The sequence below is a fragment of the Rhinolophus ferrumequinum genome, chromosome 16 (genome assembly GCF_004115265.2).
Source record: "Rhinolophus ferrumequinum isolate MPI-CBG mRhiFer1 chromosome 16, mRhiFer1_v1.p, whole genome shotgun sequence".
NCBI lineage: Eukaryota > Metazoa > Chordata > Mammalia > Chiroptera > Rhinolophidae > Rhinolophus > Rhinolophus ferrumequinum.
In genome coordinates, this window is record NC_046299.1 from 24,417,072 (window position 1) to 24,441,461 (window position 24,390).

At 41.8% G+C, this 24,390-nt stretch overlaps 1 protein-coding gene across 1 annotated transcript; it reads left to right on the forward strand.

Moving 5' to 3' along the window:
- The first annotated feature begins 534 nt into the window (after positions 1-534).
- Positions 535-23,775, forward strand: CPN1 (carboxypeptidase N subunit 1). The gene is made up of 9 exons (XM_033129760.1): positions 535-1,054; positions 4,763-4,959; positions 9,413-9,568; positions 12,498-12,680; positions 14,012-14,123; positions 16,169-16,308; positions 18,287-18,386; positions 20,609-20,727; positions 23,510-23,775. Exons 1-9 carry the CDS (start codon positions 832-834, stop codon positions 23,624-23,626), a joined length of 1,347 nt encoding a protein of 448 aa, XP_032985651.1. The 5' UTR covers positions 535-831; the 3' UTR covers positions 23,627-23,775.
- The last annotated feature ends 615 nt before the right edge of the window (positions 23,776-24,390 follow it).

Sequence of the window (24,390 nt, forward strand, 5' to 3'; positions counted from 1 at the left end):
TGTTGTGTCTTTTGAATTAGAGTCATTCTATGTGACGTGATAGCTCATTGTGGTTTTGAGTTGCATTTCCTTAATGTCCAGTGATGTTGAACATCTTTAAATGTGCTTATTAGCCATGCATATATCAACTTTGATGAAATGTCTATTCAAATCTTTTGCCCATTTTAAAATTGGGCTTTTTTTGTTTTATTATTGTGTTGTAAGAGTTCTTGATGTACTCTGGATACATTTTCAGATATATGATTTAAAATTGTTTTCTCCCAGTGTGTGGCTTACCTTTTCATTTTCTCAGTGGCATCTGTTGAAAGACTTTTCAGGACAAAAGATGGAGCTGTGCTTTAGAAAGATAGTCTGGCAGCAGTATGTGGGATGGATGGGAAGCGCCAGAGAGCTCTCTTTTAATACACCTCTTTGAATTGTAATGTAGGGAACAAGCACAGGCCACGTTTCTCAAAATTCTCTGGGAATCAAAGGGTTATAAGCAGCTATTTATTGAAGCCTGTTTACAGTCCAGTTAATAGGTAAACCAGAATCAGTGAAACTACTCAATCCGGGGAAGTGCAAAAACCTTTCAAAAGGTTTTCCTGCCGTTAGGAGAAGCAGAGAAATGGGGGAGGAGAGATGAGTGGCTATTCCGGAGCTATACGAATAATTTCTAGCTTCCACCGGGACAGTTCTGAACTTCCTTCCCAGGTGCTGTCACACTGGTGTTTACTGGCGGAAAGCTAGGAAGAGCTGGGTCCAGCCCTTGGATTTTGACTGGTGAAGAAGCCAGGTTGCTGGGACAGGTGGGGCCCATTTCAGTGATTCTCTTTGAAAAAGCCCAGCAAGATGTCAGGCCTGCTCTCAATCTTCCTCCACCTCCTCCTTCTCTTCAAGTTGGTTGCCCCGGTGACCTTTCGCCACCGCCGCTATGATGACCTCGTGCGGACGCTGTACAACGTGCACAACGAATGCCCCTACATCACGCGGCTTTACAGCGTTGGGCGCAGTGTGAAGGGGAGACACCTCTACGTGCTGGAATTCAGCGACTTCCCCGGAATCCACGAACCCTGTAAGCCCCAAGCAGTTCTTGGAGTGTATAGGGCAGGACCGTTCCCTTACAAATCTAGTAATCGGGGTGGCTTCTGGGGAGATCCAGGAACGCCTCCACCTGTAAAGTATCACCTCTTCCTCAGTCTGCCTTAAGTATATTCCTACTTAGGCCTTAAATGGCCCCTGCCTCTGGGGAGCTGCTCCCCAGTTCAGGCTCCAGTCCACTACTCTTCTTTGGCTTCTGGTTGCTCAAGACCTTAATGGCGAAAGACGAGTCTTCTTCCCTGCTCCCATCCTATTCCCTTACTTCCCTCCTATTACCCTTTCCCCCCTTGCTATTGTTCTGTCTTTCCCTATCCAATACCTCAGGAGACATAAACAGAAACCATTAGCCCTTCTAGTTCTGTCAGGAATGAGAGATATCTTTTGGAGGAATGACGGTGGGGTAGAGAATGGTATCCTGGAGAGGGTTTGAGGTCTGGGGTATGAGTTTTATTCACTGTGTTATTTTTTTGTTCGTTTGTTTCTATTATAAGAGCAATTGGTATTTGGATTAAAATTAGAAATTAGAAAAGGGAAACAAACTCACTCATAATCCCACCACTCACGGATGACTATTGTTAACATATTCATGTATATCCTTCCAGACTTTATTCTATGCATATTTAACCTCTCTCTCTCTCTCTCTCTCTCTCTCTCTCTCTCTCTCTCTCTCTCTCTCTCTCTCACACACACACACACACACACACACACACAATTTCTTTTATAAAATTGGTATCATACTATAACTGCATTTCTCATTTCATAGCCTTTTATGAATGGTATTATGTCTGTAAATGTAGATCTACATGATTATTTTTGGCAGCATAATATTTCATGCAAGGTTGTATTTAACTGTTTATTGATGGACATTTAAGTTGTCTCTCATTTCTCACTGCTTTATGTATAGCAATTGTGACATTCAGGTTATGTCCATTCCCCCTTTAAACTGTCAACTTCAAATCTCTCCTTTCCTTTCCACTTCCACACCCTCCCCGCCAGCCCAAACGCCATCACAACCTGCCTAAATTATTGCACTAGGCTCCTAACCTCCTACCATGTTTCCCCAAAAATAAGACCTAGCCGGACCATCAGCTCTATGCGTCTTTTGCAGCAAAAATTAATATAAGACCCAGTATTATATTATGTTATAAGACCCGGTCTTATATTATAGTAAAATAAGACCGGGTCTTATATTAATTTTTGCTCCAAAATATGCATTAGAGCTGATTGTCCGGCTAGGTCTTATTTTCAGGGAAACACGTTAACTCCTAACTGCTACCACTGAACTTTCCATTTAGCACCGAGATGCCAGAATAATTTTCCTAAATACTGATATAATCTTCTCAATCCCTTGCTTAAAACCTTCACTGACAACCTCACATGCAGTGGATTCTGGGGATGACAGCTTCAGAATAGTACATGGCCAGTGAGGAGGGTGCGGTAGGAGGTGGGGAGGAAGCTCATGGAAGGCTATGTGCTGACGTGTGGAAAGGGGCCTTGCTCTGACGCTGTACTTGCATAGCAAGCCCCTGCTTTGACTCATGTTGTGCGTTCATTGTGGAAGCTTGTGCGTGCCACTGGGCATTGTAGGGTTAGCCTCTCACTCCATGCCCCCCTTCTTGGTGCCCCCTCTACTTTCTAGCATTCAAGCCTTTCTTGAAACTTTTTCACTATTTCGCCCTCACTGATCCTTCTTTCCACTAATGCCTGTAATTTGGCTGTTCATCCATTCATTCCTCTCATTCATTCTTTATTAATCCCATAAATATTACTGATTATTTGTTCTATACAAGCACTTTTGTAGACTCTAAATATACAACAGAGAATAAAACGAAGACCTTGCCCTCAGGGACTTAATTCTAGGTGGTAAGACTGGCAATAAATGGGTAACTAAGTAAATATGTATTATGTCAGATGGAAATAAGTGCTATGGAGAAAAATAAACCAGGAAAGAGAGACAGGGAATGGCATGGAGGACTACGGATTGAGCAGGGGAAGGGTTAGGAAAAGCTTCTTCATGAGATGATTTTTGAGCATGTGGTGGAGTGTTCTATCCTGATTGATATGGGGAACAAAAGCACTGCAGGCAGAGAAAAGAGCAGAAGTATGCTTGGCATGTGTGAGGAACAGCAAGGAGGCCCCAGCAGCTCCAGCAGAGTGAACAATGGGAGAGCAGTATGGTCAGGGAAACGGGCAGGAGGAGATTAAGTAGGGTGTTATAAGCTTTGGGAGAGATTTTGGCTTTTCTTTTGAGTGAAGCAAGAAGCCCCAGGAGGGTTTTAAGCAGAAAGAAGGACATAATCTGACTTAAAAATGTAAAAGGTCACTCAGAGCGGGAGTCAGCAGAGTACAACCATAGGGCCAGTTACTGTTTTGGTAAATCAAGTGTCTTTGAAATATTCCCACCTATTTGTTTTTGTATTGTCTGTGGTTGCTTATGGTGACAGAGACAATATAGCCCACAAGCCCAAAGTATTTACTATGTGGTCCTTTACAGAAAAAAGTATGCAGACCCCTGAATCAGAAAAATACACTTTAATGGGACTGGGCAAATATAAGGAGTTCAAGTAGATTTATTGTAATAAGTTAGGCATGAGAGCGTAGGAGTTTGAACCAAAATGATAGCAGGGGTTACGATGAGAAGTGGTTGGATTCTGCATATACTGAGACAAGAGAATTTAGCATTGACCACCTACTAAGTGCAAGGCATTATGCTAGTTACTATAGGGCAATAGTTGCCAACTTTTAGATTTTACAGAAGTTAATTTTTTTTTTTAATAAGAGAGATTGGAGGGGACTAAAATAAATATTCCAAATTTTATTTTACCGAACAAAATGTGGAAGAATACTACCTACCATCTGCTATCACCATCCTTTCCTAAAAGAAGGGATATTTTAATACCAAGTAAAATAAGAAAGACCTAATCTAAGATTAAAGAAATGCACTAAGATTAAAAACTACACATTATGGAAAATTAACTACAAGATCCTTGTAGGTTATAGACATTCCTTTGGGGAAAACAGATGTAGGTATATTGAGATAAATAACAACGAATCATGCCCTAAAGAAAATTAAAAATTGTATACATTGCAAAGGCCAGGTCCAGTAAAGAAAACAGAACATGTGCAAAACTGGGTAAAACTCGGAGTAGAAAGTGGTCAGTACCATAAAAGGGGAGTTCCCTCCCAGCAGAGAGAGAACCCGAGACGGCTTCACAGAGCCTACAAGGATGTTGAGGAGGATTTGGAAATGTGGAGAGGAAGAGGTCCAGAATCAGAGAAGTCATGGAGGCAGGGAGGTGGGTGGAAGGGAAATCAGGGAGGGTGGAAGGGAAATCACTTGGCCAGAGCTTTTCTCCTTCCTTTTAAATGGAGGCAAGAATGATTTTCTTTAAGTGGTTCTAGAGGCACTTTTCATGACCTGAGCCCTTACTTCAGTTGAACAGTTAACATAGCCAAAGAGAAGATTAAAGAATGAGATATACGTAGAATCCTTCCTACTTTGTGCCTCAAAACACATTCTCAGGTATTAAAGAGAGATATTAGTTTCCTAAGTACCAAGCACTTTGTAATTGCAATTTGCTCTTATTATTGGAAAAGATCCAATGAAAGCATGAGATTCTCTTTAGCACTTGCAAGCTTTCCCCATCTTTTATCTGCCCGTGTGTTTTTCTCACACTTGCAGTGGAGCCGGAAGTCAAGTATGTGGGGAACATGCATGGCAACGAGGTGCTGGGCCGTGAGCTGCTGCTGCAGCTGTCGGAGTTCCTGTGCGAGGAGTTCCGGAACGGGAACCAGCGCATTGTCCGACTGGTGGAGAGCACGCGGATTCATATCATGCCTTCCATGAACCCCGATGGCTACGAGGTGGCCGCCGCCCAGGTACTGAGCCGTGCAGAGAATAAAGCCATCTTAAGGAATAAAGTGAAAACCAGTAGACAGTGTGTCTTCTGTCTAGCCCATTGTCAATGTCACTATGTAATAGAGAAGAAACCAACAGAAAGATAATAATGTATGAAGACTTGGGTTCCGTCCTTTGGCACTCTACCAGTGAATGTAGGCTCCGAGTTTCCTTTCCAGCTGATCTCAACACCTTTCCAGCTGATCTCCCTTTTATTGGGAGGATCAATGAGGCAATATTTGTGACACTTTGTAAAGGAAAATAATACACAGGCATGAAGGGATATTGCAAAATAGACCTCCTTCCTTGAACTTTCAGCTTCAAACCCTTAGTACTCTACTCGCTCCCACAAGACACTTACATTTGTATTTGGGGGGTTGGGAATAAGGGAGATCAATCTTTTCCCAGAATTACGGGGTGATGGGTTAATTCAAGATTCTTCATACTTTATTATATTTCTGTAGTTTTTTCCCCTCTACTAGCATCATACTCAGTTTTTTAATTCTTTATTTTAGAGTTGTATTTGCAGCGGAGAGATGAGAGGAAAAAGAAGTCTGTGGGCTTTTACTTTATTTCCTAACATAAATTCAAAATGTCGGTATACCTAACTTTAAAGCAGTAATAATGTTATGGCTGTGCATCAAAATCTTAAGTGAAGATTTTTGAAATACAGGTTCCTGGATCTCCCCAACCCTCTTTCTTGATCTACTGAATTAGAATTTTTCAGGGTGAAACCAGGCATCTGCCTTTCACAATGAATATGTTCCTTTAAAAGCTACGTTTAAACCTGATTTGTTTGTTTGTTTATTTGGGGAAGGTGTAAATTAAAGTTTTTTTAATTTAAAAATTATCTATTTAGAGTAGTTTTGATAATTTTTTCATTTTTAAGACTAGACTTCATTACTTTATTTAATTTTTTTTAAATTGTGATAAGAACACTCAAGATGAGATCTACCCTCTTAAAATTTTAAGTAGACAATACATTATTGTTGACAACAGGTACAGTGTTGTACAGCAGATCTCCAAAACTTATCCATTTTGCTCAACGACAACTTTATGCCCTTTGTTTAGCAGTCCCCATTTCTCCCTCCCCACACCCCAGGCAACCAGCCCACCCTTCCCAATTCCATGAATCTGACCACACTGTCCCATACAAGTGGAACCATGCAGTATCTGTCCTTCCATGACCAGCCCATCCCAAGAGTATTTTTGACCTATCTGAGGAGAGGGCTGGAGGGCGAATGGAGGTAGGAAGGTGAATGGAGCCAAGAGGTTGAACCAAACACAAATTTGACCCTTGCCATCTCACAATTTCCTGCAGACATGACTGAACAAATGAAAAAAAGGAAACTTTGTCCCACCACTGGAAATCAGAGAGGTGCATACTCATGCCTCAAGACTTGAGTTTCCAAAGGAGTAGAAAAGTCTGAAAGAGGTTTGGGGGAGAGTCCCAGCCTGGCTGCTCTCCTTCTATTGGCCCTTTCTTATATTTCAGTGGGGAAACTGGAGAAACACCAGGACCTACCCACATCTCTTGTAGGATGAGGTGGGGTGGGAAGAAGTGGGGAAGACCCCTGCCAGCCCACCAAATCCTATTGCCATTTTTGGGGTCATCTGTTCACCTGTTGTATACTTTTTCAGAGAGAGCAGATTTTGAACCTGAACCCAAGAGAGGACCCATCTGGTTCTCAGATTCCCAGAGCTGCCACACCCAGAGGAAACCTATCTGCATGGCTTCGCAGGGAAGACCTGCCTGGCCACTAAGCTTTAAAGCCACCCGTGGGTAAGGCAGAATAATGCCCCTCCTTCCCCCAAAGATACCTAAGTCCTAATCCCTGGAACCTGTGACTACGTTATGTTACATGGCAAGGGGGAATTAAGGCTGCTAATCGACTGACCTTAAAATATCTTGGATTGTGTGGGTGGGCCCAGTATAATCAATCACAAGGGTCCTTTTGATGTCGAGGAAGGAGGCAGAAGGCCAGAGTCAGAGAGTGATTTGAAGATGTTATGCTGCTGGCTTTGAAGATGAAAAAAGGGATCGTGAGCCAGGAAATGTGGGTGTCCTCTAGAAGCTGGAAGTCAGGAAACAGTTTCCCCTAGAGCCTATGGTAGGAACACATTCCTGCTGAAACCTTGATTTTAGTCCTGTGAGACCCATTTCAGTCTACTGATCTCCCAAACTCCAAAAGATAATAAACTTGTGCTGTTTCAAGTCACTAAGTTTATGATAATTTGTTATGGCAGTAATAGGAAACTAATGCATCACCAACCCTGTTTATGGGATCCTTCTGTTAAGGGAATTCTTTACTTGCCTGCCTAACTAAGGACCCAGTGTGAGTGGTAATATCAATAGAAAGATTAACATAGCTGTTAATGTGGACAGTTAAGAGCCACGTTGACATGAATAAGCAAGTAGTAGAAAACCTCTAGAAGAAAAAGGAAAAAAATCACTATCTCATAGAAGTGAACAATCAAACTCAAAACTGAAAAATCAGACAAGTGTTTTCAACTGATCAAAACTTATGTAGGATGTGTAAGAGAACTTCAAAAGAAATTATGTTCTCAATGAGATCTAAAAATAAAATTTGAGCAGGATGCCACGAAAAATGAAGAAATCTGAGAAAAATAAAGATTTCTTAGAAAAATATGAGACTGGTAATGCATCTATGAGTTTTTACCAGTCCAGTACCAAATCATTCACCCTACTTCTAGGAACAGCCACCAAGTTGGCTCTACTCTCTCAGTACACAGGACTCCAATAGTCCAGTGGACTATTCCCCTTCTCCAATGCCACCCATAACATTGAATGGAATTTCAATTTTGCAAGGGCCTTTGAATACATCTCTTTTCTACTGCTTTATATATATATATATATATATCCCCATATATACTGTGAAATCTTAGTGCTAGAATAATGTCTCATTATCTGTTTCCCCAGTGTCTGTCAGAGATGGACTTGAATAAATGTTGGTTGACTAAATGGAAGAAGGAAATGAATAAATGGATGAATGAATGAATGAATGAATACATGACCAAATGAATGATAAAATTTGAAGTGTAAGCATGAGGTTGATATTGCTCAGAAGAAATATAAGCAAGAATACTAAATTTTAAAAAGTGGTGGTAAGGTTTTCATGTTTCGCTTTGGAAACCAGTTTAGCCATTCTGAAAAAGTTAAACATAGACTTACCTTATGATCCAGCAGTTCTACTACTAGGGATCTATCCAAGGGAAATGAAAACATACATCCCCACCAAGACTTATCCATGAATGTTTATGGCAGCATTATCCACAACAGCCAAAACGTGGAAACAACCAAATGTCCATGTACTGGGTTGAATAGTATTCCCCCCAATTCATGTCTACCTGAAACCTGTGAATGTGACCTTATTTGGAAATAAGTCTTTGCAGATGTAATCAAGTTAAGATAAAGTCATACTGGATTAGGGTGGACCCTAAATCAAATATGACTGGTGTCCCATATAAGAAGAAAGAAATTTGTACAGAGACACAAACAGATGGGAGAGAAGGCCATGGGAAGATGGAAGCAGAAATTGGAATGATTCGTCTATAAGCTAGGGAACACCAAGAGTTGTTGGTAACCACCAAAAGCTAGGAGAGACAGAGAAGATCCTCCCCTAGAACCTTTAGTGAGCATGGCCCTGCCAACAGTTTGATTTCCGACTTCCAGCCTCCATAACTGTAAGAGAACAAACTTCTCTGGGTATTACCCACCAACTTTGTGGTAATTTGTTATGGCAGGCCTAGGAAACTAATATGGCCTATTAATTGGTGAATGGGTAAACACAATGTGGTAAATTCATATAAGGAATCTATTCATCAATAAAAAGGAATGAAGTACTGATACATGCTGCCACACAGAGGAACCTCAAAAACATTGTCTAGTGAAAAAAGGCAAACATATAATGTATGATCCCATGTATGTGAATGTCTAGAAAAAGCAAATCTCCAGAGACAGAAAGTGATTACCTAGGGCTGGGGTAAAAATGAGTAGTGACTATAAATGGATGCGAGGTTTCTTTTTAGGGTGATAGAAATGTTCCTAAATTAGATTGTGGTGATGGTGGTACAACTCTGTAAGCATCCTAAAATTCACTGAATTGTACACTTAAGACTTGTGTATATGGTGGTATGTAAGTTATCTCTCAAGAAAGCTGTTTAAAAAACAACAACAATTGGGGTTTTCATTATCCTGAAACACCTGTTACAGCTTCTCTTAGGATCTCTACCTCCCGCACGTGGTCTCCAGGGAAACTTGAACCATACCCTGCAACTTGGGATAAGTTAAAGAGGAAAATGCTCTATCATCTGATAGATTAAGCTAATACCTGAAAAGAACTATACAGTGTTCTTCAAACATAAGATTCAGTCTGAAACCTTCATTTCTCGTCTCTCCATTTCCCCTCTTAGGGCCCAGGCATTTCTGGGTATCTGGTTGGCAGGAACAACGCAAATGGCGTGGACCTGAACCGCAACTTTCCAGACCTCAATACCTACATCTACTACAATGAGAAGTACGGAGGCCCCAACCACCACCTGCCCCTTCCAGACAACTGGAAAAGTCAGGTATGAGAAGAAATTTGTGTACAGACGTAGGGAAATCAGCACCTGCAATTTCTTTTAGCAATCTTCACATCAACTCAACAAGCAAGAATTGACCATCAGCTCAACTCTGTGTTACTGTGTGCAGAAAAATAATAACTGTATCTTGTGCTTCTTTATATTGATTCCCTCCCCCAGTGTAGGGCTCTCCATGGAGCACCTGCTCACACAGTTTGACGTTAGTGGCTGTGGTAGTGAAGGAGGTGTGACAGTACTTTACAGTCTTACAGAATTCTTTCTTAGCCTTTCAGTTGGTCATTCTGGTACTGTACGGTGAATGCATCAAGCAGTGTTATCCAACCCTGTGTCATAGCTGTTACACATGTAAATGAAATAATTTAAATTCATACGGCCAGTAATTGATGGAATCAGGGTTAAAACCCAGGTCTTTGGACTCCTAGTCCAATGTTCTTTTTTCTGCACTGTACTATAGACACAAAACTCTAACATTCTAAAGAGAAAGTTCTCTTACAAGTGATAAACTGTATGCTCATCAACAGTTATAGAAAGAAGTTCAGAGAGTCTCACCCTTACAGTTTTCCTCTTTCTTTTTCTTCCCTTCTAGCCCTCAAATGTTTGATTGCTTGATTTTCCTCTTCCATTTCTATATGACCCTCAACTACTTGATTATACTCTCATTTCTCTTACTTTCTCAGTCCCGTTCGATGTTCCCAGGCCATTCTCCCCAGGAGGTAATGCCACTCTTGGTAATGTGAATGGTTTCCTCCTGCTGGCAGGCCTACTCCCGGGAATAACTCCTGTCATCCTCAGATCTTCACTACCACCCTGTTTATCACACTGTATGGGATAGTTCTAAATGCTCTGTTTGTGAATAACTAAACCTAGAGACTGGGGAGAGAAACAGGTATAAAGCTTTTTTTTTTAATTTTTATTATTATTTTTTTATTATTGGGGAAGGGGAACAGGACTTTATTGGGAAGTAGTGTGTACTTCCAGGCCTTTTTTCCAAGTCAAGTTATTGTCCTTTCAATCTTAGTTGTAGAGGGTGCCATTCAGCTTCAAGTTGTTGTCCTTTCAGTCTTAGTTGTGGAGGGTGCAGCTCAGCTCCAGGTCCAGTTGCTGTTGCTAGTTGCAGGGGGCGCAGCCCACCATCCCTTGTGGGAGTTGAACCAGCAACCTTGTGGTTGAGAGGACGCGCTCCAACCAACTGAGCCATCTGGGAGGCAGCTCAGCTCAAGGTACCATGTTTAATCTTAGTTGCAGGGGGCGCTGCCCACCATTCCTTGTGGGACTTGAGGAATTGAACTAGCAACCTTGTGGTTGAGAGCCCACTGGCCCATGTGGGAATCGAACCGGCAGCCTTCGGAGTTAGGAGCACGGAGCTCTAACCGCCTGAGCCACTGGGCCGGCCCTGTAAAGCTTTTTATTGGGAGTTTTGTAGACAGAATAATCTCAGTCGGAAATGAAGCAAAAGTCATGCTGACATGTTTAGATTTCAGATAGCAACTATGCTCTTGGCTCAAGTAAATAATAAATCAAAAATAACTTTGTACTAATCAGCATATCCAACCAGAAGGATGTTCTGATTTATTAGCTTGTTGAAGTAATTGAGAAGGTAATTGAGCCAATAATAATAGACTCCCACTTGCTCCTCTGTCTGAATCTCAGAAGAAAAAAAAGAGAATGAGAAGTTAAGTCTCCCTCTCTCTCCTGATGGGACAGCCTTAGGGAGAGGAACAGTGAGCAGCTGGCTTTGTGCTGATGGTCAGAGGCGTAGCACACAGAGAAAGGACTGCTTCAAGGGGGCTAAGCTCTGGTCACAGAGCCAGACTGGTGCCCTTGGTGTTATATCCATTCTGATTGGGTGAAACCTAATCCCATTTATCCACTCCCCACTGGAATCGAAAAGATGGGGCCTTCACAGCTGGCCTTTGGCCCAGGAGGAGCCATTAACACAGTAACACCACAAAACCTCTAAGCACATCCATCCTGAGAGGAGGAAAAACACAGAAGACTGCAAATTATTTACTTATACTGCAAGTCCAAGGGGATTCAAAGCTTTCCTTAGAATACTGTCACTCACTAGCACTCTGATATGCAATAGAAAGGGTGGGATTTCACTGCTTGGCCAAGACTGGCCCATATTCCACTATTTCTAATCCGTAAAATTTGGGTATGACCACAGGAGTGTGTTCCACATGTCTACATTACAGCAGATGTGTTGCGGGAAGGAGGAGTTTGAGAACCATCACTTTAAGCCAGAGTTTTCCAGATTTATTTACTGGAGCCCTAAATTTCTGCCAAGTTTCCTTAGAAGTCACTGGAGCAGTGAGTAAATTGGAGAACCTTCCCGTAGGGGCCAGAGAGAGGCCAAACTAGGGTCTCTCTCTCTCTCTCTCATAGACTTTATTTTTTGGAGCAGTTTTAGGTTCATAGCAAAATCGAGCGGAGAGTCCAGTGAGTTCCCATAGACCCCTGCTTCCCATCAGCCACTTCCCGCATTAGCACCGTGCATTTGTTACAAGTGATGAACCATGTTGACTCATCCTTATCACACAAAACCCAGAGTGTCCATTACGGCTCACTCTTCCTGTGGTTTGGACAAATGTATCATGATATGTATCCACCATCATAGTATCACACACAACAACAGTTGCAGTGCCTTACATGCTTTCTTCTTACCTATATTGTGTGTTACTATTCCACATAAGATTGCATTTTGAAAAACGGTCCCATCCACTTAGTTTTTAAAACTATCACAAAAAAAGATCAAAATTTCCCCATCTGCATTTCTCAAATCTGGTAGGACTGTCTTGTTCAGACATACATTTAGGCATACATCTTCTCCTCCGGCCACTTCCTGACAAACACTCAAATGGCCATTTGGTACCTTCAGTTGCAGCTTCACGACCAAACTCTCCTCTCTCCTCAGGTGGAACCTGAGACCCGGGCTGTGATCCACTGGATACGCTCCTTCAACTTTGTTCTCTCGGCCAATCTCCATGGAGGGGCAGTGGTGGCCAATTACCCATATGACAAGTCCCTGGAGCATCGATTCCGAGGTTTCCGCCGCACTGCCAATACCCCCACGCCCGATGACAAGCTTTTCCAGAAGGTATGCAGAATGGCAGCTTGTCCAGGCAGGAACTTGGGGCTCAAGAGAGGAACACAGGTCAAGTCAGGGACATAGGACCCTGTTAGGTACAAGTGCACAGGAAATAACTGAAAATACTGCTGCTCATTAGGAGCTTATGATCTACTAAATTACACTTTGTTTTCAGTGATAAGCCATAAATTCATTAAACAGTAAATATACAGAAAAGCTTTATAGTACAATGTAAAAAAATTGTACCACAGTATAAAAAAGTACTTAAGCTAATGACAAGCAAGAGCTATGCCAAAATATTAATAGTGCTGGTGGTAAGCGAGTGGCATTAAATGTGAATTTTGGGGGGCTCTAATTTGTAATTTTATGGTAGTATGGCTATATTAATGAAAAATAGACCATGCATATAAAAAAATTTATGTAATAGTTCAAAACAGCAATAGAATAAAATTAACAGGCTAATTATTTTATAGGTAATATATTATTAATAACATAATTTATATAAATAATAGTTAATAACATCATTTAATTATTATAATTATAATTATAATAACGTTAATTATTATCTCATCAATTACTGAATTACATAGAGAATGACACCAGTTGTCGCTTGGCAAGGCAAGTATATATTCTCCTCTAATAACCTTATTTTGTCCACTGTTATAAAATAGTAATGAAAGAGAATTTATAGACATTCTAAATATATTCCTCTCCTCCTACCACATACCTTTCACTCTCAAAACAGAGTTCTTTTTCTGACAAAGTTCTATCATACTCCTTTCTTTCAAACAAGACTCAGCTGGAAAATGGTACATCTAGAAAGGGATTAAGAAGTACAATTTGCCAATTACAAAAGTAGTCACAGGGATGTAAAGTATAGCATAAGGAATATAGTCATTAATATTGTAAAAACTATGTATGGTGTCCAATGGGTATTGGACTCCCTGGGGTAATCACTTCAAAAGCTTATAAATGTCTAATCACTATGTTATACAACTGAAACTAATACAATATTGTATGTCAACTGTAAAAGAAAAATAAATTTAAAAAAAAGAGTATACCTAGAAGGGAGCTTGTATATCATCTAGTGCCATCCCTCATTTGGCACTTGAAGAAGTTTAGTCCCAAGATAGTGGAAGAATCAGAATACAGGTTTCCTAACTTTAGCCCAACACACACACACACACACCCCATCTCTATCTCTGCTGGTATTTTCTTTTTCTAAAGCAAATAATCGGTTGTTTATACCTGGGGTTTCTTGGCTTCACTCTACTTCTGAGTACGAGCATTGCCATATGAGTTGGGGACACCCAAAGTCATTTCTGCCACTTTTCCTACAGCTGGCCAAGGTCTATTCCTATGCACATGGATGGATGCATCAGGGTTGGAATTGTGGGGATTACTTCCCAGATGGCATCACCAATGGGGCTTCCTGGTATTCTCTCAGCAAAGGTGAGGAAAGGCTGGGTACAACAGTTCTGCAAGCTGGAGAAGAGTAGGGCTCATTTTTCTTTCTAATTTCCCCCGCCCCCTTAGGGAAATGGCAGGAATATTGTAGAATTTTGCATTCAAGAAGAAATCTGAAAAGGGTGAAGTCTTAAGTTAGCATTTAGTATCATTTTGTGGTTCATTAAAATGAAGGTAGGGATACCTTGTGATCTTTTAAAACTGGTGGTTTACACAGTAGATTAGGGCATAGTAGGGAAATAATGTAGTCAAGGGTTAAGTATGGACATCAGCAGTACATTGAGTTGCAACCCAGCTTGCCCATTTACCCGTTATGTGACTTCGGACTAATTACTTAACTTCTCCGAGCTTTGGCTTCCTTATCTGTGCATTAAGAATAACACTACTTGTTTCATAATTTTGATGTAAGTATTAAATTTCACAATGCACAAAAAGCATTTGGAAATGCCTGGCTTATAAACATTAGGCTTTTTCTAACTGGCGTGGCATTATGCCACACATAGCAACAGGTGAGCAGAGGAGCTGGCCTGGACACAAACACTTCATGCTCTGTTCCCTGCCTGCCCATCTCCCATGAGCAAGAGTTTGCCAGGACAGTGGCCATTGATAACGTAGCAGAAACCTCCAGCAAGAGGCTTCTCTCTCTACTCCTGGGCCTTCCCCATCACCAAGGGCCCAGATAGAACCTCTGTTTATGAACCCTCATAGCTAGGGAAGCTAAGGATAGGGAAGAGGCTGAAGCAGGAAGCTGGGATCTTTTGGGAATCATATTTTAGCAGTTGTCTTTCCCTCTCCTCTCCAATCTGACCTGGCCAGAGCCCACATAATAGAAAGCACCCTGGTGAGCACTGGGCTGATGGCCTGTCCTGTAGAGAGTGAGAGGGAAGGTTAGGGAGTCACCATGCATTGGGAAGGTGACTGAAAACTCACTTGAAGACAAGGCAAGAAGATTTTGTTGAACTTTATATTTTTCACTTTGCATTAGGAAAGCAATAGTTTCCCTGCCAAAAAAATATATATAAAATATCAAATACACTTTTTCAAATTATACATGTTCTTCCCTCTGCCTTCCCATCCTCTGGGAAAGCATGGCTCATGCATCCACTAAGAATCATTGCCCCAAATTAATCTGGTACAAGTTCAAGATCATGAAGCTCATCAAAAAGATTTTTCCAACAGTGTGGGCTCTGGACCAGTATCACCAGCATCATCTGGAACTTCTTAGAAATGCCAATTTGGGAACCCCACCCTATACCTACTGAATCAGAAACTCTGGGGCGAAGGCCCAACAATCTGTATTTGGATGGAAGGTGTAGGTGATTCTGAAGCAGACAGAGAACCAACGTAACAGGCTACAGTTGTTCTCCAACTTTCCCCATTCTTTCTATAACAGTGCTTGCATGCATCAGCTGAGAACAGGTGAAAGTTGATTAAATGGATAATTTTTAACCCAAATAAGTCTGTGAGATAAACCCCATTCTAATCAACAGAAATGTATTTTAAAATAATTGATCTGATTGAATAATATAGAAGATAGGAGCAAACAAGCATTTGATGGAGAAAAAAATGTAGCTGCCTTCTGCCTTTTCAGGGTAGTGCCATGTTCTAGGTAGAAGAAGGGATGTGAGAGCAAGATATTTGTCCCATCTCTAACCTCCCAGGTCTGACCAACTTCATAGTCTTCCGGAAAACAGTACAAGTGCATAGTCTAATGTTAAGGCATGACTAGTAAGTGGATTTTGGAAATATTAAGAGGAACAAGAAGTGAATTTAAGTCATGAAGTGGAAAAAAGTTGAGGGTGGAGATGACAAAATGGGCATTTATGAAGAGAGAGAACTGGAACGCTAGAAAGGCATGTGACCTGGGAATCTGGGGAAAGGTTTTATGGAGGAGAAAAATAAATGGAGATCAAGAAGTAGAATAGAAGGTAATGGGGTACGTGTGGAGAAATTGTGATTAAAGAGAGCGGAGATAGAGTATTGGGTGGGAACCTGGTTATACAAATCTGCCACTGCCCTCTTTCCCCTAGGAATGCAAGACTTTAATTATCTCCATACCAACTGTTTTGAGATCACGCTGGAACTGAGTTGCGACAAGTTTCCCCGCCAAGAAGATTTACAGCGTGAGTGGCTGGGTAATCGGGAAGCCCTAATCCAATTCCTGGAACAGGTAAAATTGAATTCTGTAACTTTGATGGTTATAGAAAGAAAAGAGTATTCTAATGGTAGGTAAGGTTTTCTGTGTGGGTCTGGGGTCTGACTCAATATAATCGATCTGGGCTGCTTCTACGTCAGAAGCTGTACGATATGCTGGGAATTATGAATAAACAAACAAACAAATATCCCCACCCATATGGAGTTTATATTCTAATGGAAGAGATACACGGACAATAAACAAAATAATAAAATAAATTTTATAACATGTTAAGTGCAAAATGTTACGAAGAAAGCCTTACAGAGAAGGGGACATTTAAACAGACATAAAGGAGGTGTCGAGAGAACCACGCAGATGTCTAGAGAAGAAAGGGTTCCTCAATGAGGACGCAACAGCAAATTCAAGGCCAACAACAAGCACATGAAAGACGCTCAACATCTCTAGTCATTAGGGAAATGAAAACAAAACCACAATGAGATACCACCTCACATCCATTCGGATGGCTGCTATTAAAAAAAACAAACCAACAAATGACAGAAAATAGCAAATGTTGGCAAGGATGTGGAGAAATTAGAACTCTTGTACATTGTTGGTGGGAATGTAAAATGGTGCAGCTGCTATGAAAAACAGTATTGCGATTCCTCAAAAAATTAAAACTAGAACTACCATATGAGCCAACCATCCACTTCTGGTGTCATGCGGGACGTCCGGTGGGGTCTCTGGTCCCGCTCCCCACATAGGAATGCAGGATATGGCCAGGCCAAAAAGGAACACCCACGGAGCCATAGGTAGGGGAGTCACACCACTATACTCTCTCTGGCGACTGGGTTGGAGACACAGGAGGCAGGAGCCACACAATTCTCAACCCTCACTGTGCCGCTTGCAGGCTCAGCCACCATCTCCTTGCTAGCTCCCCCTTTTCTGCTAGCGTAGCCATGGCAGTCATATTAGTGCCCAATGGCTCACTGGTTACAGCTGACGGCCAACTAGCCACAGCTGATGGCTATTTGATCGCAGTCGATGGCCACTTACTACCTGAGCCAGCACCTTTCTATGTGAGGCCGAGAGCCTGGAAACTGCTTTTTGGGGCTCTGTCCCCACATCTGGGTATATACCCCCTCCCCCAACAAACTGAAAGTAGGGTCTCAAGGAGATATTTGTACACCTACGTTCATAGCAGCATTATACATGATAGCCGAAAGGTGGAAGCAACCCATGTTCAACGAGAGATGAATGGATAAACAAAATGTGGTATATACATAAATGTAATATTATTCGGCCTAAAAAAAGAAGGAACTTCTGTCACATGTTACAACATAAACCCTGAGGACATTATGCCAAGTGAAATAAGCGAATAACAAAAAGACAAATAGTCAAATTCATAGAGACAGACAGTAGAACGGTAGTTGCTTGGGTCTGGGGAGAGAAGGAAATGGGGAGTTGTTTAATGGGTATAGAGTTTCAGTTTTGCAGGATGAAACATTTCTGGAGATTGGTTGCCCAACAGTGTGAATATGCTTAATACTACTGAACTGCACACCTAAAAAAAGACTAAAATGGTAAATTGTATATTATGTGATTTTATCACAATTAAAAAAAACTTTTTAAGTAAAAAAATACAAGGCCAGGACTCGAGTAGAACTGGAACAACCCTGAGAGTATGGGAGAGGGCAGTAGGAGAGGAGCTCAGTGAGCTGCCTGGAGCTGTGGTTTTATAGACCATCCTAAGAACTTTAGCTTTTGCTCTGAGTTGGACTTTGAGCAGGCGTATGACATGATTTGACTTAGATTCTAACAGGATCGTTCTGACTGTTCTGTTGAGAAGAGATTATTGGGATTGGTGGAGGAAGGAACAGGGAGACCAATTAAGGGGCTACTAGGATCATCTTTGTGAAGATCAAATGCAAAAACATACGAGACAGAGCTTTGAGGACTCTGAAACACTGTACAAATATTTTATGATCATAGTTCTACTGTAAGTTTTTTCCTACAGGTACACCAAGGCATCAAGGGAATGGTACTTGACGAGAATAACAATAATCTCCCTGAGGCTGTCATTTCTGTCAGTGGGATTAACCATGATGTCACTTCTGGTAGGTGGCTACTACCCATTGGGATGAGAAGGAAGCTCCCACTCCCTCTTCTTCAGCATAATCAGGAGGCCAAATTATAAGCCAGCCAGACTAGCAGGGACATCCTTGGGGGTGGGGGATAGGACGAAGGAAGGATAATAGAAATGGGACAGTGAAATAACAGGCAAGGACCAGGAAAATGCAAAAGTACCATTTCTCTCAGCGTTCAGGAGCCAAGATGCATCCTATAGGCTTGTTGGGGGGCAAGATTGATGGAACCTGCTAGAATGATAAAGACTAGCTCATGACACATGGTGTTGCAAATTGCCCCAGCCCAATGTGATCATGCACAACTCACAGGGATTTTTCAGTTGTTGTCTGTTTGCTTGTTTTGTTTTGTTTTGAAAGTAGAACAGTAGCTGTCCGTGCTGAGCGGGCAGGTGAGATCCACCTGTATCCCACAGCCTCCATGCCAGCACGGCTCAGCCGCATTCTACTGCACACGTTTATTACCAAGCAGGCATTTGCAGTTCAGACTGTTTCAACTGGATGAAATCTCAACTTTAAGGAGACAACTTGTGTCCTTTAACATGACCCCAACCTATCTTACATGAAAGGCTCATTCAAGGCAAAGAGCATCATTCTAAAGGCAGAATTCTGTAGCCTCACAGTCAAGCGTCAGACCACCAGAATCCTCTAGCCTAGTGGCCGGACCCAGGACTGTTTAGGGATCAAACCTCAGGTATCCCTAAGCGCTTCAGGGCTTGCGAGATTGTTATATCCCATTCACACAAGGGTGGGAAATGACTGAAACATTCTAGCCAATCAACATACATTGAATACCATTAATTTCACCAATAAGGACCCACTTCCAACACCCATTATACTAAATTAATAAATTACTCATTTCACCACTAAGGAAAGTCATTGTTAGCATTCATGATACGGCTTAAGAAAGCATCTAGGGTTGACTAAACATAACGATAGCTAAAGCCCTCGCGATAGCCCTCGTGAAAGCATCTGGAATTGGGCCTTTCTAACACACTAGCTACCACTCTTGAGTGTGAGTCCTAAGTTAAGAAAATAACAGCCCTGGGGCATGGCTTAAACTATCCAACATATGCATAATAACATACTGCTTTTGCTAAAGTATTTAAAGTAAGTGACAGACATTTAATAGGGGCTGAAAACAGACCTCTCATTATTTATTGTCTGTCTCATTCGTAATTGCACTGATTATTTCAATTATTCATTCTGTACACCTAAAAGAAATTTTAAAGACATGGTCACAATTGATTCTAAAGAAATGTAAAGTCACTAGCCAAATGCTATATTCTTGCCATAGAGAAATAGGCTTTCTTTTGAATTTTATTTTCCCCTTTGAAGGTGATGAGAGAACTATTAAAAATAGGATTCTCAAAAGCAGACTTTTAGTGGTCACTATATATATAAGACTACACACATATAACACCACTGGGGGCTTGTTGTCAAACCAGGGCCACCACATCCATTAACGCAGGTTGTGCACTGCTCAACTGGATAGCTTTTCCAGGGCCCCTCATTCAGTCCCTGCTTAAGTGCTCAGAGTTTCATAAAGCAGTCCATTTCTTTTTTGGCAGCTCTGTGTGTCTCAATAGTTTTTGCTACTGTCTCACAAAATCTTCCTCCTTGCAACTTAAACCCAAAGTTCTCATGCTTATTTCTTTAGGTAGACATGTCTTCACAGTGACTTTTCAAACATGGAAGCAGAGGTCTCATGTAGACTCTTTACAAGGCAAAACATTTATGGATACGCAACCTTTCTCCTAGTGAGCCCTCACTGGCTATGAGTTTGTTTGAAAATACAGTCTAGAATTAAACATAATACTCTACGCGCACAGCACAGTTAACTCCTACTTCCCAGGAGACGAGGCCCCTACTCCTATTACCGTGTTTCCCCAAAAATAAGCCTAACTGGAAAATAAGCCTTAGCATGATTTTTCAGGATGGCATCCCCTGAACATAAGCCCTAATGCGTCTTTTGGAGCAAAACTTAATATAAGACCCAGTCTTATTTTCAGGGAAACATAGTACGTACAACACCCTCCATGTATGATTGTTTTAGATCTTAACCAGTTTCATCATGCTATTAAGGAAACTCAAGCTTGTGGTCAGCTAAAATCCTCAGATTGTTTTTCATATAAAGGCCCAATTCAGGACCGATTTCTAAGCAGCAGACTGAATGATATCCTTGTACCTTTCAGGTGATCACGGCGATTACTTCCGGCTGTTGCTACCAGGTACCTACATTGTTACTGCCACAGCACCTGGGTTTGACCCAGAGACAGTGAGTGTGACCGTGGGTCCTGGGGAACCCAAACTGGTGAGTTGAGGCTGATCTTTACAGACAACTGTAAAGATCACTTATACAAAGTCACAAACAACCAATTGCATCGTTCTAATCTTTGCCTGGCTTCCCTCTTTCACCATTTAAAAAAAAAAAAATTCATTGCTCTCATATGCTAATTTTTATCCTGTCATTTTCTTATTATAACCTTCCCCACTTCTTATGACTTTTCCTTTTCTTCTGTTTAACATAGCATAGTGATTAAAAGCACCGGCTTGTTCTAAATCCAGCTCGTTTGTCCTCAAACTGTGGACAAATGACCCAATCGCCCTCATCCTCAGTTTCTTCCCCTGTAAGTTGGTGATAATAGTACCTCCTTCACAAGAGCCTGAAATGAGCGTGTAATAAGGTGACTGACACATAGAAAATGCCCAACAAATGTGACTTTGTAAATCCCAGATTCTTGCCCAAATATACGAGCTGTTGCATTCTTCTGTGCCACCAGATGGCACTCTGACCCCTTCTGGTGCCTTGTGTGCCCAGACAGCTTTGCTTTCTGCTCACCTCAGCCAAGAACCAGCTGCTGTCCAATGTTCAACTCTCCACGGCTTTCTTTTACAGGTAGGATGAGAAGCAAAGAACTTTTTCATCTATAGTCTGGACCTTTTGAGTTTTGGTCATATTACGTTATGATCTCAGAGCTAAAGAGGTTCAGTGACATCAATCTCATATTTCTCAAATGAGGAAAAGATAACGAGGCCGTCCTATTAAATGAGCACCTACAGACCTGCTTTCTGACAAGTCAACTCTTCCCTAGGCCTCCTCACTCTGTCCAGTTCCTTCTCTGTACAGCCCTAGAGCTTAGCAGACCTCCCTCCCCTTTTCCTGTTAACTCAGTGCAGTCAAATAGCTTGTCTTTCAAATACAGTTATAAATACTATTTGTTGAACAGTTTCTATGTATCGGATACTATATAAGAGCTTTCCAGAATTAGCTCATGTAACCTTCACAACAACCCTGTTTTATAGATATAAGTATCCCCATTTGTGGCTGAGGAAACTGAAATTTTGAGAAGGTCAGAAACTTGTCCAATATTACAGTGAGGAAGTGGTAGGAACCATGATTTGATTCCATCAGGCTTTCAGGGCTGCCTAGCTAGCCAGTATGTTACAGGGCCTCATGCTAAGCTCATAGCTGTGTTTGTAACCCCCTTTTTGAAAGCACAAGGATCAGGATAAAAAGTTCTTCAATCTTTTGAAAATTCCTCTGAAATTTCTAGTGTTTCTCTTTCTCCTCTCCCAGTCCCTCCACTCCCACTTCCTGTACATTATAAAGGACTTCTCCTTGCAGAGGCAGGAAGCAAAGAGTAACTTCCATTGCAGCGTGCTACCCAGTCCTAATTTCCCAGCCAACATATTTTCTTTCCCTTTTTTTCTTGTTATACCCCCTGCTCCTCAGTTGCCCCAAAACCAAATGACTGTTCGGCAGCTGCATGCCTAAGTCTTACATTAAAGGAAATCTGTCCAGTGCCAAATGCAAACAGCTGCAAATCCTCTTGAGTAACATGCTCTACTTCTTCACCTCCTTTGTCACATAGCCTTTAAATAAATGAACATAACCCACCATTGTGTTAATATAACTCAAAGGGTAAAAATCTGTCTTTTGGATACAATTCCCAGATACGGTAACAACTAAGAATCCATTTACTGATCACAGTAGAGTCTGTCTTCCCATTCTAAAGCAGAGATCCACCTGGGAAGAGGAAAGAAAAAGATAATTAACTAGAGGGTTACAGTTAAGACTCAAATATCTCCCAGTGTCCAGTGTTCTCCCCTTTGGTTTTCCTCACAGCCTTCCAGACGTCATGTTTCTTTCATATCTTTTTCTCATTTTGTTGTCTCTGTCTCTTTTTGTTTTCTTTCATAGATCCCTGTATTACTGTATGGGAAATAACAATGACAGTGCAATTGGCTTTGATTTCCCCTGCTTTGAGGAACGAACAGAAAAGCTGGCGGTGGATTTTTGTGGAAGGGGGGCAGGGAATAACCCCATGGAGAGCCCTGTTAGTTGCAAGTGTTTCAATTCCCAGCTGGGTTCAGCACCTTAAACTGTTCCGATGGCTTGGAAGCCAAGGATGCCTCAGGGGAGTGTGGTTAGAGCCACTCCCTCTCCCTTCACTCCCTGGGACGTTTCCATGGCCCAACTTGTGTATCCCAACTTGTCAGTCAATACCATCTTTACACCAGCATGCCAAACCAGAAGGGAAGTTTCAATGCATTGCTGGAAATGATGCATTAATGCACATGGAAATTTGGGATTTGAGAATCCATACTAACGATCCATATCATCTCTCCTATCTGTATTGCCAAACAACTATGGCAGAAAGTTTCGTTCTGAAGGTCTGAGGCATTCATCGGCGTGCCTGAGCATGACGCCTGATTCACACAGTCAGCATAAAAGGGATTGTTACAACACCATCAATCTTAGTTCTTGTCCTAGGCAATCATATTGGTGGAATCACGGTTTGAGGTATAGATATAGTTTTTTTCTAACACATATAAATGAATAGTACGTTCATCCAGACGCACCCTATGTATCATAGTGATTACGTACCATTTTGGAGAAGAATATTAGCCAAGCCTATGTGACACCACCAACGCTGCTCTGGGTCACTACTGTAATATTCTCCTCCGTCTCGTGCCCTCAGAACCTGGATCTGTGGTGAAACTGGGTCCAAATAGATCTTCCCCCAATTTCAATTGCAGGAGGTAGAAGACTGACTCCTCTACTCTCCTGGCTTCTTCTTCTTTTCTTCCAGGTTGACTTCCAACTCAAGAGAAGCATCCCTCAAGTAACCCCTACGAGGAGAGTTCCCAACGCAGGGCCTGGAGGCAGAGTCTTACCAAAGAAAGTGCAGCCCCGGGCAGCCAAGTAAAAAGAAGTGGGCAGAGAGGCTCTGACTGAAAGCCACAGTGTCCAGGGCAACACTTCAGCAAGGCTTTGATCCTGCTCTTCAATCAGAGGAAGCATACTTTCTATTTTATTATGTGGGACGTATTTAAATATAAACATGTTCAGAATAACTGGGAATAGTCTCCGTGTGTTCCAGGGATAGGGCCTCTCTGATCAGTAGTACACAGATTCCTCAGTGTTCAGTAAGAACAGAACCAGTTCTGGGGGTACGGATTAGGTCCTGAAGGCTCCATGCCAGTCCACACTGCATCCAGAGACTGGTTCTGGCTGGCTGGCCACTCTGCCGCCAGAGTCTAGCTCAGAGTCGGCAACGATTCATCATGGATCTCGTTCCCATAGCACAACCAGGTGACCAGTTCTGAAATCCCAGAGGACCATTTCAGCAATAGCCAATAGCTTCTTGATTAGAAAGGGATTTCCCATACATACACCTGGTCCCACTGCTGCCCATTTTTGTAATGGGCATTTTAAGCAGTATGCATCATCTGAAACATTTTCTGGGTGTGGAAGTGCTCCTGTGGAATTTGTCCTACCCCTGTGCCAGCAATACTTTATTCTAATACAGCATTCTTTTTCTTGCTGAGTTCCCCAGAATGAACTCATTTGTTCTAAAAGTGTGATTGAGCACAATAGAATTTACTGGAAATTTTGAAGGGATGTATAGTCTTTCACCACACATCATATAGCACACAGATTCATATAGCACACAGGTTCAACCCCTGGGCA

What these genes read in the sequence shown, in the direction of transcription:
- CPN1 (XM_033129760.1), top strand. Translation starts at nt 832, where the DNA reads ATGTCAGGCCTGCTCTCAATCTTCCTCCACCTCCTCCTTCTCTTCAAG. An exon ending in ATGACAAGCTTTTCCAGAAG is followed by an intron (nt 12,681 to 14,011) that starts GTATGCAGAATG and finishes CTTTTCCTACAG; the next exon opens with CTGGCCAAGGTCTATTCCTA. An exon ending in TAACCATGATGTCACTTCTG is followed by an intron (nt 18,387 to 20,608) that starts GTAGGTGGCTAC and finishes TGTACCTTTCAG; the next exon opens with GTGATCACGGCGATTACTTC.